Source organism: Pinus tabuliformis, chromosome X, assembly GCF_031772625.1.
Source record: "Pinus tabuliformis cultivar Carrire ecotype Pingquan chromosome X, CPIR1, whole genome shotgun sequence".
NCBI lineage: Eukaryota > Viridiplantae > Streptophyta > Pinopsida > Pinales > Pinaceae > Pinus > Pinus tabuliformis.
In genome coordinates this window covers 680,362,899-680,380,437 of record NC_142308.1, presented here as the reverse complement: position 1 = coordinate 680,380,437, position 17,539 = coordinate 680,362,899, and the positions used below count along the sequence as shown (strand labels likewise).

The following is a 17,539-nucleotide window of genomic DNA, read 5'->3' as shown; positions in this document are numbered from 1 at the left end:
TTATCAAGGTATAATTACTAAATTTAAGAAAATAGAAATGCCTAATAGTATCATAAAAAGGTTAAGGTAATACACTATAAGCCCGAGATTGATTCCACACTAATCAAAACTCCAGAATAATCAGACAAAACTGTTAAAAGAAAATCAAGGAAAGGGGAAGATAGAAACCTAAAACCAAAAGACAGGGGAATGAGGAGGCTAGGAAGATAAGGCTGGGACCCAGCAACTGCTGATCTTCCATCCATCATCCCTATTAAGATTTACTGGCCTTTTCTCGATCTCCAGGGCCTCTCTGAATTTTCGATGGTGAAACTGCGCAACTTTGGCAATGACTTGAGCCTCCTCTATACATACATGATGCATAGTCTTCCCAGCATGCTCAGCCAGGGCCGAGGACTTGGTCCTACCATGTCTTAAATCCGCCGAATGCTCGCTGATCCGTTGATTGATAGAGCGACCAGTCTCACCAATATAAGGGGTCCCACAGGAACAAGGAATGACATAGACGCCCTTCATGTCTTTAGGGTCAATCGGGTCTTTCACAGACCTGAGGGAGCCACGGATAGTATTGAGAGGTCTGAAAGTTGCGGGAACATTATACCTCTTCAGAATCCTCGCAATCCTGTCCGTGGTTCCCTGGATGTAAGGAAGATTCACACCCAAGAAATGATCACCTGGAGCCTTTCGGATTGAAGGCTCCTTCTTGGCCCTGAGGAAGGCTTTTTGACCGAGGTGCCTCTTGTAACCATTCTTCTCAAAGACTTCCAGGAGGTGAGCCTTCTCCGACTCCAAGCTCTCCTCATCCGAAATTCTGACAGCACGGGTGGCAAGCGTGCTAAGAACCCCTATCTTCTGAGCGGGGAAATGATGAGAAGAAGCATGCAAGTATTGCTTTTATTTATTTTTGTTAGGCTAGCTATTATTAATATTAACCTACCATTCTCTAAAGTAAATGTATGATTGCATGTGGAATAATATTTAGGAAATGGAGACTAAAATAGTTAAAACATGTCTTGGTTTTTGCTTCAGAAAATTGTTAGACAATTTTTAGATTATTTAGAAACTTGCATTTAGTTTGAACTATTTCGTTGATAACATAAATGAAAACATATAACATGTGTTTCAGGGGTACCCTTGTGTCTATCTCTCTACACATGACATCAAATTTCTTGTCCAACAACAATCATTTTATGCAACATGACTTGTTGTTGGGTGCCTTTCTCACTCACTATCTGAGCAATAAAGGCCTTTTCAACCAATAGAGCTCGATCAACTTGAAATTTTTGGTGTCCCTTTTTCTAGAGAATCTAGCGTCTAGCTCCCACTCATTAAATCGCACCTCTAGTTAATCCTAGGAATTTTGTCTCCTCTTTTGTTATTTCATGCTCCATATTGTTAACCCTAGCTTTGGTTTCTATAAAGAATTTACAATGGAAATTCATGACAATTCTCATGACTTTAGATTGGACTTTGGTGATGTGTTGGGGTACTTGTTGGGAAGGAGAATGCTTGTTGTACCCATAGTTGCTAGATTTAAGGCTCAATCCTTTACTAGCCATTGTTATTGAAGGGTTTATGTAGTTGATAGAAAATGTAAAGGGTTGGTTGTGAAGAGGAGGAGCAAGGGTGCACAAGGTTTAGGGTCATTGAACATGGATTAAAGTTAAGGTTGTCCTCCTTAAGTTAGGAGCAAGTAAGCGAGCCTCAAGGTAGGCTTTTAGTATTTCGTGGAGAACCAAAGATTAGGCTCGTTCCAAAACATCGAAAGGGGTTGAAGAAGAAATCCAAGAGAGCTATACCCAAAAAAACAAGGTAAATTTAATTGATTCAATTAACATGAGAGGATAACAACCATATATAATTAGGGCCATTAGTGACAAAGTTATTGAAAACCAAAGATCGTAGAAGACTAGGTACGAGGACAGTAACAATGAATGAAGATCCATAGTGAATTCACCTAGTTCTGAAAAGTAGCTAGTCTCAGACTTCCAAGTTTAGCTTGTTGCATAAAGGAATCTAGAACAATAAAACTTTGAAGGGTTGAAAGAGAAGTAGAGAGTATAAAGATGAGACACTGACCAACAAAATTAGAATGGAGCTCTAGAACCCAAGCTTATGATGGAGGCCCCCATCATTGTTACACTTTTAAGCTTCTTTCATTGCCTCAAATCTCGTGCCTCTGTAATCAAGACTAGCTATAAAAGATCAAATCCATGTCTCTTCCATGATGACATACAATGTTGTCATCCTTCCGAAATCACTCCCACAACTATAGAGTAGACATACCATATTGGTGACCTTCATCCTTTTCCTTCTTTTTTTACTCATAACATTAATATGCCTTAATACATAGGGTGAGCTCCTCCAAACACATAAGGGTGTCCCAATCTTAATACATAACACTTCATCCAATTTATTTATCTATAAATTTTTAACATAAAATTAATTTAAAAACACTAAACATCTCCTTCCTTACAATATCAATTCATAATTATATATAAACTTTTAACATAAAATTAATTTAAAAACATTAAACATCAACTTCATAATTATATATAAATTTTTAACATAAAATTAATTTAAAAACAATAAACCTCCGCCTCTTCATTATATCAACTTTATAATTAAAAAACTTCATCAAAATGTTGTTGATAATCAGGGACCTATTTTGTCAAAATCATTAATGTTTAACTTTATCCATAAAAACAAACAGAGGATTGTCTTCTTCATTAAAAATGAAACCAGGAATAAAAACAAACCTAACATTGTCTTCTTCATTAAAAATGAAAAAAGGAAATAGACAATGGAATATGCTTCACTAAACTTTGTATGGAGAAAGTCCAACATAATGAACCTGGGTTGTTCTTAGTTTGCCCATTAAAATTTGCAATGTGGTTAGCTTATCATTTTATTTGTACAAGCTACTTCTATACTTAACCATTGTTTTAGATTACATTAGTCATTATGCCTTTAGTAATAGATGTCTCCATTCATCTCTCAAGACTTTAAAATACATGGTATTATTGACACAGTCAATGAAAGCAAGGGAAAGAATACTCCAACACTACCCACCAAACATAAAATGAAAATTATATTCAAAGTAATAGTAATTCACAAATATTTTTTAATATTTTTGAGAGTTTTGAACATAATATTATAGAAGTTTGTTGTTTGTGACCAACACAAGTGATTTCAATTCAAATGGAAAGGATAACGAGGACGGATGGCAGGGGGAGGCCACGCCTCTTTGGCTGTTGAGTGGCGGAGTCTGAAAGCCAAGACGTGGGGATTGGGATGCGATAACAACAATGCCCATGACGTTTCATCTTCTCTTCCTAACAGTTTGAATGCAATGGCGTAAAGGAATCCCCAATGCAAATGCACTGGTTGTTCTTTTACTAGGGCTTCCTGTAGCCAGTGAGCGAGGCGAAGCGTGGCGTGAATTTGTGAGACAGATGGGATGGGATGGGCTGGCCCGGGCAGCATTTGATATCAGAGGAGATGATCTTCTTCTTTTTGTTTCAGGTTTCATTATTTATTTTTCAATAGGATGGGCTTCCTTTTCTTTGTATCTCTATATTTGACTATTGACTGATAACCGCCTTTTTCTTATGGAAGAGGGAGAGACAAAGGCTGCATCAACGGAAGAAACGAAAGAAATGAAACAAGAACCCATCGCAGACATCAATTTGGAATTTAATGAAATGAAACAAGAACCCATCGCAGACATCAATTTGGAATTTAATTGGTAATAGATATGGTCTATTCTTCATTCAGGGTAGAGAAGGCATTCTTGAGTTTGAATTTCGAATTTGGTTAGTATCTCTGTCTCTGTTCTGCAAAGAGACAGGAACAGGACAATTAGGGAAAGATGGAGATGTGGATGATTCTGGCCGCTGCTGGCTCTGGTTATCTGGCCAAATATCTCCATAATAATAATAATAATAATGCACAGGAAAACAAAGAGTCCATTGCAGCAGATGGGAAGAGTGCAGGCGATTATACGTCCATGGACTTTGGCCACAACTTGAAGACCTCAGGGGCCGGCAAGCGGGCAGATTGCAGGGGGAATACTCAAACTCGTAGAGAAGCACTCAATAAAGCGAGTCCTTATAACGCAATGAAAGAAGAAGGAGAAAGCTCTCCACAATTGGGATCATTCAGTGACCGTTTGGTTGTTGATCCAGGCATTACCTCTAGCTCAGACACAAAGGAAAATAGTTACCATAGATTGCAAAAGCCCAATGCCCATCTCATTGTCAGCCAGGCTGAGAAACTTGATGTCGACGCAAATGCAGGTGGGATTGGCTGTGCCAAACTGGACGATGGAGATCGGTTTGGGTTTCCAGAATTTCGAGGAAAGAGGCTGCATCAACAGATTTATCCCAGGGAGATTGGGGAAAATATTGCAGATATAATTGGACATGATTATGATTATGATGATATGCAGGTCGATTCTGGCTGGGGGGACATGCTGCAACCTGATAGTATTCAGAGACAAAAAGTTGAGATTTCAAGATTTGGCAGGGAGAGAAAGCCTATTGGGAGATCTCTACAAGTATCTAATAAGTCGAAGCCAATGTCTTCTCTGGAAAGCTGTCTTGTTGCCCAGCTTACTGGACAAAATGTAAATTATTATTTTGACGAATCGAGTGTTTCTAGTTCTTTCCTCTTATCTTCTGTTGCAAATCAAAGGCCTCTCATTGTTACTGATGGAAGTAGGATAATTAGCAGAGGGGAGGTCAGTCCATTACTTGGCCTTCAATTTCCCAGTGTGAATTATGGACTGCCTTGTGAAAATAGGAGCATATTTCATGAGGAAGAGCCTGCGTATGGCCTTCCATCTCTTCCATTGCTCAGGGGCTTAAGGAAATCTCAAGGGAAAAGAACAGGGCAACTGGCAAAATTACAGAGTAGAAAACAAGACAATGTGAGCAGTCAAAATTCAAGAACTGATGACCTTGTCATCACACCGGGAGACTCTGCCATGCAGAAAAGAAGAAGAGTGTCTGAATATGGTCCATGTACATCATCACAAGTTGCATCTGACAAACCAGGTAAGCGTAGTCTTATTTTCCCTCAGTTTTAACAGTTGCTGTCAATTATTGTTTTATTTTACTATTTTACATTATAATGCTTCTGTTCCCAATTTCATTTTATATGATACACTTTTAAAATTTAAAAACCAATATTAGATACCTGCTAGTCAAATGATTTTATAATCCTATGTTGATGACAATGACAACAGATAAACAAGGCAAAAATAGGAAAATATCCAGTTTCTGACTAAAAGAACCGGGGAGGGCTTAAAATCTCAAATAGCGAGATGTAACTACATACAACTAAATCAGTGGATTATAAAGGGAACAACTATTTTTGAAACTAGGGAAACAAACACAATAAACTCTGAAAGTTGAACTCTAGATTGCAAGGGTCTTCTGATAGAACTTTTTCGTTAAAATAAAACTTTCCTGTAGCACAGAAGAAAGAGAAAATTCCTGAAAAGGTGAAGAATGCAAACCTAGGCCTAGAGTCTCCAAACTGTAGTATATGCAACAACGGATTAGAAGGGTTTTAGATGCAGCATGCACGGAATACAGGGCCATGCAACGATATGCAATTCAAGCAATGGATTAGTATTATATGTTAATATTCTGCAATGATTGGTTACAGACTACTGTTTTGTAACAACTATTTTTGAAACCAGGAAAACAAAACAATGAACACTGAATTGAGTACTAGATCACACGGGTAAGCAATCTTCCAACATCACATAATTGATAAAATAAACTCTTTAATAGTAAATAAGGCAAAAAGAACTTGGCCAAAGTGGGTCATCCGCAGCTTGCTTACAGCAAAACTTTCTAAAACATAGCCATTATTGAGGCTGATGGTTCTATGCAGTTTCACTTCCCTCTTTCCCCTTTATTACTTGCATGTGGGATAAGGGGCTTCACATTGCTGCAAGTTGCACTTCACAAACATTCTCTAGTACAATGTAAGACTATTCTCTTTTTCTCCTTCTATGAATTTGCATTCCCTCAATTCAAGCAAAGTTTCTTGGAGAAGTTTTCCTCAATTAATCCAAAGTTTTAATCCGGATTTGCAGTTGCAATCCATCCTTGGCTTTGCAAGTGGCCCCACTATTGTTTTTGATTCTTATTTTCTGCCATTGGAGCTTCACTTCTATCATATTATTTGCTGTTATTTTCAGTTACCTTAGCAGTTTTAGTAGTGGTGCTGCTTTTGGATGCATGCACATATAAGTTGGTACCAGTGCTAGGTTGTTTCTCAGGCCATTGGTGAAAAGTAGCACTCAGATTTAGAAGGAAATAACTCATGATGTAGATATTGGATTGACACCAGACCAACACCATTCAAGAGAAAACTCAGAGCTTTTTGGATCCTAGACATGATAGAAATTTGGAGCAGTATCAAAAGAGTTATGACCTGTTATTAACAAGATGGTGGGCAGGAGAAAAAATGGCAAGCTCAAAGTTGCAGGTTTGAGAATCTCTAAGGTTAGGTAGTGGTGAGGACAGTAGAACTGGGAAAAGATTCTGTGGGGGCCGTGGTCTGACACAACAAATTTCAGCCAATCCACCACAGGCCCTGAATATCACATCCTTCAAGGATGTAGTCCAGGGGGTTCGAAGACAATGGCATGTGAAATGGGTGGGGTAGGAAAGGCACAAGTGGATGCTGATGCTCCTGGCAAGGAGAAACAGCTGAGAGGAAAAAGAACAACAAGCTTCAGAGCTGTTGCTTAGCCAAAATGAAAGAGAAGCCAAGATATGAGGTAACTTCTCACAATATTGGTAGTTACATTCAACACATGAAAGATCATGCCATAATAGGCAAATTTATGGGCATCTAGTCCTCAGAGAAATATGACTTGGTGGGTTAAATTGAGATGGAAACCTAAAGCTCAGCTATATCTGAAACTGTGATCCAAGGGTTTCTTTACTGCTATTTTTGCTTCTATCGAGGACAGGGATAGGATTTTGAAAGACTGTACTTTTAAAACTCTGTGGGTCTACATCTACAATTCTGGACTGAAAGATTCAGTCCAGAGAAAGAGGACTTCACAGAAGCACCAATATGGATTAGGGTATATTCCCTAGCATAGGAGTTCTATGAGGAAACCTTGGAGAGTGTAGGGAATACTCTAGGAAACTTTGTTAAAATGTCAGAAATAACTAAAAATGCTAAATATACTTCATATGGGAGAATACATGTTTATATGGAAATTTCAGGATCCTTACCAGAATCAATTTGTTAAAATATTTAGGATTCAGGATGCCAAATGCTGGACATGAACACATCCCATTCAATTGCCATAAGTGCCATGAGCACAGTCATGGTCCATGCAATATGAAGACAATGCAAGGCAAAGCCGAGGACACTACAGATGGGGAGGGTTTTACCAAAATTCCAAGCAAGTGCAAACCAGGGAAAAGGCCTACCAAACACACCTCAGCCAACTAAGGCAAGGTAACCAACAGCTTTCAGATCTTGGCTTTCTTAGGGGAGGCTGAACTCCAAATAGGGGAACCCTTAATGGGCAATGATGAGAAGAATTCCAAGATGAGCTTCCTCAAGGAATATCCCAAATGCAGGAAGACAGAGGCTCAAGATGCGAATCCAGAGAAAAGCAAAAGGAATCCAAAGGACCTAGATATGGACACAGAGGAGGAAGTACATCAGGATTCAGCAGAGGAAATTTCTCAACAATACAGGGATCTGCAATCAGTGGAGATTGACCTACCAGCACTCATAGCAGTGCACGGAGAGCTTCACTTAACCAACCTTCCCGAGGCTCAACTTTGACAGCTCCAGAGTTCAGAGGGAGCTCATGAAGGGAAAAATGAAGCTTGGTGCTTCAGGCCAGAACCATAGCACAGTGGGAGGATTGGGCATTAGAGCTACTTCATTAACAATCTCAAGAAAAATTGGTTGCAGAGGAAAATAAAAGAGGAGGGGAATCAATGAAACAAAAACTGGAAGAGGCAGGAACACTTCTAGAATGAGTTAAAGGGCTCCCAGAGAAGTATTTCTCCTCCCAACCCAAGATTTTAAATGAAAGTGATTTCATGGAATATCAGTGGAATTAATGCTCCAAGCAAACATTTTCTATTGAAGAATAGAATAGGTAAAGAACAACCTTCGATGTTAATTTCTATAGGAAACAAAATGTAATAGCAACACAATGTCAATCATAGCTAGATGGCGTTGGGTAGGATTTGAAGCCCTAGCCACTGGTGCTAATGGATTCGTTGGGGGCTTAGCCATTCTCTCAGGCCTAGGTTAGATCATCCTTGAAGATAGTATTGAAACCCTCAGATTTATTTCAGCAAACTACAAAGTAATTAGCTCTTCAGAGCAGGGACATATCTTTAATGCCCATGGACCAACTAACCCAGCCCTAAAGCAGCCCTTCTTGGACTCTATTTGAGTGCTAGGAGAAGTCATTAACGTTAATTCGTGGATTCTAGGAGGTGATTTCAATATGAGCACTTCTCTCCAATAGAAAAGGGGAGAACACAAACAATTAGAAACTGAACACGTTGCATTCAGAGAAACCACAGACAAGCTCAAACTAGTAGATATCCAAACAATGTATAGGTTTCCTACTTGGAACAGCAAAAGGGGAGGAACACACCAGATAGCTGTAAGATTGGATTGATTCCTAATTGGAGAGTCTCTTTTTCGAAACAATGTATCAATAGAAGTAGAAATCTTACCATGCTCAGGTTCGGATCAGTGGCTGCTATGCATCTCATGGGACAATACCCACACCCCTAGATTCTCCTTTCAATTTTGAGAAATTTTGTTTCCCTAACTTCCTGTGACAGATCAAGATTTGGTGGAAGGAAGCCAATTGGGATTGGAGGATAAGGATGTGTAAGTTCCAACAAAAGTTAAGCAAGTTAAGCAGAAAATTAAGAAATGGAACAAGGTGGTCTTTGGCAATATTTTCTGAGCATAGAATCAATTACAAAAGGAAACGGAAAATTCGGAAGCGGTCATTGCCAAAGAAGGTAGGACAAAGGAATGAGCAGCCCAAGAGAAATATTTTCAAACCTAGATAGCCACCGTAATCAAGAGGAAACCATATGGGGACAAAAATGTAGAATCCACTAGTTCAGAAAGGGGGACAAGAATACCCAATTCTTTTACAACTCTATGATAAGTAGGAGACATCATAATATAATCACCTCCTTGAAGTCAATAACAGGGCAAAGATTGGAAAAACATGAAAACATTCAGAATGAACTCAGAAACCATTTTAGCCAACTATTAATAGAGACTCAGGAGGATAAACAAGAGGCAACTCACAACATTACAAGTTGCATCCCATCTCAAATTTCCCATGAGCAAAATTTCAATTTGATGAGAGTAATTACATATGAGGAGGTATAACAAACTATTGATGAAATGGCATTTTTGAAATCTCTTGGACCATATGGATTCACAATGCATTTCTTTTAGGCCTGTTGGATAGCGGTTGGAAGAGATGTTTGGGAAGTTGTGGAAGAATCCCTCTCCTTGGGGGATTTCTTCAAGCTTTTCAATGTTCCTCTCCCTAATTCCCAAGGAAAATGTAGCCAACACAACAGATAAAGTGTCCCTTTTCTCTCTGCAACGTGATTTATAGAGTAAGAACTAAAGTAGTTTCCAATAGGCTAAAACCCATCATGTTTAAATTTTTCTCCCAAGAACAAAGGGCCTACATTGAGGGAAGGAAAATCCTGGATGGTATAAGATGATGAATTTTTCACAGGTCTTCTAAATTGATAATTACTTTTAATGATCTAATCTTTCTCATATTCTCGTTCATTACTAAGCAATTATACAAAAGACATCAACAATAGAAACATTTATGCCATTAGGATCATAAAGAGACAGCCAAACAAGAGACACACATATTTTACCCTAGGAAAACCCACTTGGGGGAAAACCCAAGAACCTTTTCCTTAGAGAAATCATTCAAATCAACAAGGATACAATCTCATTTTTCCAGTCAAAGACAGAGGTCATATTGACCATGAACAGACCTAGGTCAATCTTGTTCAAACAAAATAAGTAGCCTCAGAAATTTGGACTTGTCCATAAACTCGGTCTGTTGTGCCTTAGAGGGTCGGTTTGTCTAGATGTTAGGTCTGCTTCAGAATTTGGTCTGCTCATACACTTTAGTTTTCCTCAGAAGATGATCTATCCTTAAGCTTGACTTGCTATCTTTCTTCTTTTTTGCTTGAACAAAAGAGTAAGAATGTTGAAGAGTGATCTGAATTGCTTGCTGGAAGAGGAGGATGAAATGACTTTAAATAGTCATTCAAGGAGCTCGAATTAGTGTCACTAAAGGGTCAAGCTGACCTGATCATTAGGAGGGCTGACTTTATCTTTTGGAGCCAAATTTTTAATTTGAAAATTCAAATTTCCTCCTTTGAAGCTGACATGTAAAAACATCTATGATTATTATTTCTCATATGTTAAAATTGGCAACTAGGGCCAAACTCCATGTGGGTCATCTTATTAATGGAAGTTGATATTTTTCTTGGATCCCTCTCATCGAGAGGTGTAGGATTGATCTAAAGATCATCTGATTCCGATAAGTATTCATGGAGATATGAATTTATTTGTGTTATGGGACAATTCGTCAAGGTCGACCAGCAACCAAATAAACCCCACTTGTGCTCAACGTTTTAGTATAAATAGAGGTGGTCTTCAAGTCATTTCAACACACTTCGGATCTCTTCCTCTCTACTTGTCTTTGGGTTTTAGTAAGAGGAGAGAAGATCCTAAGGGATAACGCCGCCCTAATCTAGAGGGCAGAAGCCGGAATTGCCAGAACTGCTGGAATAGCCGGAACTGTTGGGAAAAAATCCGGAACTGCGGGGAAAAGCCAGAACCGCCGGAACTGCCGGGAATAGTCGGAACTGCCGGGAAGGCTGGCGCCAATGTTGCACGAAGCGGGAGCGAAGCGGAAGCGGAAGCGGGAGCGCGGAAGCGTCATTTTCCAAAAATCTAGGAAGCGAAGTGTCCGCGGAAGCGTCTGCTATATATATATATATATTTTTATATTTTTTTGCATTTATACTCAAAACAAACATCCCAAATACCAAATTAATTGTAGAAGACATGAAAACATGCATATTTTTGCATAAATCAAGATAGATATGGCATCCATGATTCCATTGTAGTTACTAGTATGTACAACAATCATCTATATTCTAGCTATTACAAACATACATCAAATTTTTAAGCATATTATAAAACATAAAACATTTAAGCATATTATAAAACATAAAACATAGAGCATATTATGATTTATCTAGCAAGTGAGCAACTGTCAACATTTGTCATGTCCAAAATTCAAATAATAATGTTTACAAAATATGTCACTTGGTCACCGCCAAGCCAAAAAGGTTCAAAATTCAAATTCACAAGTCTACAAGTCTAATGAGTAATCTATGACAAAAAGTAGTAGATTGTGAATATATCTACTAATCTCTCCTCCTTCCACCACGAATAGAACGTGGTGGCGGGCCTCCACGTGGTGGCAATGAAGAAGATGGTGCCTGTGTAAGTCGTGGCACTGAAACTGATGAAGAAGAACCCCCTGCTGTTGGTGTTGAACCATGGAACCTAGGAACCAAGGGACCAGATGGGGGTGGGGGTGGTGGCATATCAACACGGTCATCATCATCCTAGAATCGCTCAAAAAATTCATGCAAAAAAAAAAAAACACTAGTTAACAAAAAAATTAAAAACATGAATTAGAGAAATGCTTTATAAGGGAAAATTGGAAAATTCATACCACAATGGACATACCTGGATAAGAGCATCCTCTAATTGCTCTAGTCGCAACACTCCATCCTCCAAATTGGGCTCCTCTGGATTCTTGTCCCAAATCAACAAGTCTTTATTAGACTTTGCATCTTCACAGTAATGGGACAACAATCGCAAGTTGTAATGAACATAAACCAAGCTCTCTGCCCGGTCTAAATTCAACCTGTTCCTTTTAACACTGTGGATGAAAGAATAAGAGCTCCAACACCTCTCTGCAGAAGAAGTGTTTACCCCCTGTGATAGCACCCGCAATGCCAAACTCTGTAGAAGTGGAGTACCCCCTCCATGCATGTTCCACCACTCAAGAGCAGAAAAAGTCTCTCGATCTTGAATTGCATGCATGCTCCCAAATGGACCAGTGTTGAGCGTATAGTTGCTCACCTGTCTCCGTACCAATGCAGCCTCCTCCTCATCAGGGATTAATTTACTCAATGCAGCCATATATTTTTCGTGAACCTCTCTATCTTGGTGTGGTTTTTTCCTGCTTCCCCCCCCCAGGTGCTGGTGTTGAAAGCCATGATGGATGATAGTATTTAGGTGTCAAAACATATGCTAATGCATGCAATGGAATATTTAGCATTTCCCATCGGTTTTGCACCTCTACACGAATATAATTGTACAAGGTGGTATCTCTAGGCTCAACAATGTCTTTAATCTGCCCCAACATGCTATCCATTTGCTCATACACCTCCCCAATTACTGGTCGATCTGAATCTGCAAACTTGATCATGTAATAAATTGGTTTGGTGAATTGCAAAACATATTTAACCTGTGACCAAAAGTAACTGTCAAGAACAGTGTCCTTGACTGCATTAGCACCATCTGTGTCAGTGTTAATTTCATCCCATGTTTCAGCACACACCAGATTAGTTAAAGCTTGTCTCACCCTCACTAGCCGCCTAAAGGTGAGGTAATAACTAGCAAATCTTGTCTTTGCAATTTTAAGCAATTGCAACTTGGAGTAAGTGCCATAGAAGTAGTTTACCCTTGTATGCCCTGTGATGAATTTAATGAGCTGCTTCCCTTTCCTGTAAACCTCAGCAATCCACCCACAATCTTTGTGTTTCACAATATCATGCATCAAAAGGTTCAATGTGTGAACCAGGCACCCAGACCAATGTTGCACGAAGCGGGAGCGAAGCGGAAGCGCGGAGCGCGGAAGCGTCATTTTCCAAAAATCTAGGAAGCGAAGCGTCCGCGGAAGCGTCTGCTATATATATATATATTTTTATATTTTTTTGCATTTATACTCAAAACAAACATCCCAAATACCAAATTAATTGTAGAAGACATGAAAACATGCATATTTTTGCATAAATCAAGATAGATATGGCATCCATGATTCCATTGTAGTTACTAGTATGTACAACAATCATCTATATTCTAGCTATTACAAACATACATCAAATTTTTAAGCATATTATAAAACATAAAACATTTAAGCATATTATAAAACATAAAACATAGAGCATATTATGATTTATCTAGCAAGTGAGCAACTGTAGGCGTCTGTGCATTAAAATTGATAAATTTCTTGCTTAAATTGTAGTTAGTAAATTTTAGAACAAATTCGAAATTTAATTTGGATATTATATTCTGTTTTGGGCATTACATGAATTTAGCAATTCAATTGTAAAATTAAATGGGAAAATTTTGATTTAAGCATTACATAATATCATCGAAACTCTGAAGTGCCTTGATCGAATTTCTATGTATGTGATGCAAAGTCCTTATCCTTGTAATATCATTGTTATGCGTCAAGACTTTGACAGTGAAACCTTCTCACCGAACCCTTATCATTGAGACTGTGTTAGGTACCAAGATCTTCTTATTGTGATGAAAACTTTCTCACTGTTGTGATACCAAATTTGTATCACTGTAGTTATACCAAAATCTATTGATGACTGTTCTTACTGTTGACTCTTGAGGCACCAAGACTGTGGTAGCACAAAACCTTTAATCTGCATTACCTTACTGTGGTACCCAAATTTTATTTCAGAGATAATTCGAGTTTCTGTGACTGCATCGAAACTGTGATAGGAATAACAAGGTAGCATCGAAACTGTGATAGGAATAACATTGAGTCACTGTAATACATAACAGAACTGTCTCCATTGCAATCCGCATTCTCAAAAACCAGGAAGCGCATTAAAATTTTGGAATCGCGCTTCGGAAAAAAATGGAATCGCGCTTCCTAGGGCGCTTCCGGAACGCTTCCGTACGGGACGCGATTCCGGCCTAGGATCCGGGGGGGGGGGGGGGGCGCTTCCTGCAACACTGACCCAGACCAAAAGATGTGTGGATGAGTACGCTCAATAATTTTTCCTGCTGCCTTACAATTTGCTGCATTATCTGTGATCACTTGAACCACATTATTCGGACCAACATCTTTGATTGATTTCAATAGGAGATCTGCAATGTTTTGTGCAGTTGCACTGATGGAGGAGGAGTCATGACATGCAATAAATACTGCACCACTAGAAGAAACACCAAGAACATTTATCAAATGTTGGTTTCTAATATTTGTCCACCCATCTGATACAATGGATACCCCAGAATCCACCCACTCATGTGTAAAACGTGTCAAAGCTCTTTGAACCTTAGCTTTTTCTCTTTCTAATAACACTGTTCTAGCTTTCTCATAGTTGGGGGCCTTGTATCCTTTTGGGGCTTCATTGATGGCCTTTACCATGTCATGCCAATAGGGAGAGCGAAGCACATTGAATGGTACACCGCAAGCACAAAGAAAACGGACTATCTTTCCATCCACATCATCCCTCCCAGCAACATTAAGGAAATCCCCTATTGTTCTTCTACCTCCAGAGGTTGTAGAAGTACCATGAGGAGATGGGCAACTACCAAATTTAGAGGTTGCACTTGATTCAGAATGAGTTTTTTGTTTCTTGTTTTTTTGTTGTGCAGCCATCTCTATTTGGATGTATTTTCTTCTTTCTTCAGTTGAAATGTTTGGGCAAATATGTACCCCCACAGAACCCTTTTTTTCATCACTGTCCAGCACCCCACAAAGATGCCTCCTCAGACGGGTATATGAACCACAATATGGTTTTCCTCCATGACAACCATGAGGGCACACAAATTTGTAAGATCCACCGCCCTTTCCCCCATCAAGTTTGGTCACATAGTTCCACAAGGGTGTTGATGTACCTTTCCCATCTTGTGCTTCAGTGTCCCCTTCAAGTTCATCCCCTTCCTCTTCAAACCCTTCCTCCTCATCATACATTGGGTCACTACTATTAGGACCAAGTTCATCCCCTTCCTCTTCCCTTCTATTCCTCACCCTTGCCATCATTAAAACCAAGAGTGGAATGATACATAGAAGCCAAAAGAACACCATCTTGGAATATGGATATAGGTGGTGGACAACCTGTAAATAAAGGAGCAAGTAGAAACAATGGGAAAGAGTAGGAGAGGGAGGAGAAAAATACAATCTTTTTTTCAAAAAAACAAGGGAGTTTGGGGTTTGAACTTACCTCTTTAGCTCTTGTAGATGAAGTCCTCCAAGCTCTTGCTCCAAGCTCCTCCTCCTTCTCCTAGCTCCTCCTTCTTCACTCCTCCAAGCTCTCCTCTCTTCTCCTCTCCTTTCCTCTCTTCTCTTCTCTTCTCCAACTCTCATAAACTCAAAGTGAGAAAATGAGGAATGAATGGGAGCTTTATGCTTTTCATTCCTCACCCTAAACTCACCCTAACCCACCCCCTCATTGCTTAGTTAAGTTAACTTTAAAAAAAATTTAAAAAAAATGAAGTATTTTTCCTTGGCCTGCGCGGTTTTTTCGGAAGCGCTCCGAAGCGCTCGTGAAGCGTACGCTTCCGGGCCCGAAGCGTGGCGCTTCCGGAGGCCCGAAGCGCCCTCCGAAGCGCGCTTCGGGGCCCACGCTTCATAAAAACCAGGAAGCGCCTTAAAAACACGGAATCGCGCTTCGGGATTTTTGGAATCGCGCTTCCTGGAGCGCTTCCGTACGGGGCGCGATTCCGGCCTAGGATCCCGGGGGGGGGGGCGCTTCCTGCAACGTTGGCTGGCGCAAAGGGCAGAAGCTAGAACAACCGGAACTACCGGGAAAGCTGACGCAGAGGGCAGAAGCCAGAACTGCCGGGAATTGTTAGAACTGCCAGGAAAAGTCGAAATTGCTGGGAATAGCCGAAACTGCAGGGAAAAGCCGGAACTGCTGGGAAAGTCGGAACTGCCTGGAAAAGCTAGAACTGCTGGAACTGTCGGGAATAGCCGAAATTGCCGGAACTGTTGGGAACTGCTAGAACTGCTGGGAATAGCCGGAATTGTCGGAACTGTCGGGAATAGCCAGAACTGTCGGGAACAGCCGGAACTGCCGGAACAATCGAGAAAGCTGACATAAAGGGCAGAAGCCAAAACTGCCAAACTAGCATGAAACAACAAGCATGCAAAGGACAACAAGCATGCTAGGGACAACAAGCAAGCTAGGGACAAGCAACAAGCAAGATGCAGCCAACACATAGGTTAGTATGGCAACATGGTGTAGCAATGGCATATAATGCAATACAGTTATAGGTACAGTCATGATTAATGAAGCGTGATGAGATGTAGCATAGTGATGATGGGTGCAGCATGGTGCAGCGTGGTGAGGTGCAACATGATGACGAAATGCAGCACAACTATAGGTGAAGGAGTCACCTTGGAGAATCAGTTAAGCAACATGTCTTCAACTGATCTCATGTATCATCTTCTTAGAGATGATCTATGCTCTTATCTAGATAAGTCAAAGTGTTGACTTTTGTTGTAAATGTACTATCTCTCTCTCACTCTCTGCTGAACTATTGAAGAATATATAAGAAGAATTGATCAAGGGTTTCCCCACATTGGGGTTTGTCCCTGGTTAGCACCACATCTTGTGTCCTCTTGTCTTGGCTTGTCTTCTGCGATTTATGTCTATGTTCTATCTGCAGTTTACTTTAATGCTGATGTGATTGCTAATCTGGAAAAGATATTGAGCTAACTGTGAAAATTGAAATAAATATTGTTAAAATTGGCAACTAGGGCCAAACTCCATGTGGGTCATCTTATTAATGGAAGCTGATATTTTTCTTGGATCCCTCTTATCGAGAGGTGTAGGATTGATCTAAAGATCATCCAATTTCGATAAGTATTCATGGAGATATGTATTTATTTGTGTTATGGGACAATTCGTCAAGGTCGGCCAACAACCAAATAAATCCCACTTGTGCTCAACGTTTTAGTATAAATAGAGGTGGTCTTCAAGTCATTTTCAACACACTTGGGATCTCTCCCTCTCTACTTGTTTTTGGGTTTTAGTAGGAGGAGAAATCCTAAGGGATAATGCTGCCCTAATCCAGAGGGCAGAAACCGGAACTGCCGGGAATAGTCGGAACTGTCGGGAATACCCGGAATTGCTGGAACTATTGGGAATAGTCGGAATTATCGGAACTGCCGGAACAACCGGAACTGCCAGGAACAACCGAAACTGCAGGAATAGCCGGGAACAACCGGAACTGTCTGAACAACCAGGAAAGCTGACGCAGAGGGCAGAATCCCGAACTGTTGGGAAAAGCCGGAACTGCCAGGAATAGCTGGCATTGCACGAACTGCTAGGAATAGCCGGAATTCCCGAAACTGCTAGGAACTGTCGGAACAGCCGGGAAAGCTGACGCAGAGGGTAGAAGCCGGAACTGCCGA

At 40.1% G+C, this 17,539-nt stretch overlaps 1 protein-coding gene across 1 annotated transcript in view; it reads left to right on the top strand.

Moving 5' to 3' along the window:
- The first annotated feature begins 3,183 nt into the window (after positions 1 to 3,183).
- LOC149141810 (uncharacterized) overlaps positions 3,184 to 17,539 on the top strand; it is an 86,583-nt gene continuing 72,227 nt past the window's right edge. Inside the window, exons 1-2 of the mRNA XM_089446380.1 lie at positions 3,184 to 3,525; positions 3,619 to 5,057. Coding sequence (XP_089302506.1) covers positions 3,872 to 5,057 — 1,186 coding nt within the window. The 5' untranslated portion in view covers positions 3,184 to 3,525; positions 3,619 to 3,871. The remainder of the gene's footprint in view (positions 3,526 to 3,618; positions 5,058 to 17,539) is intronic.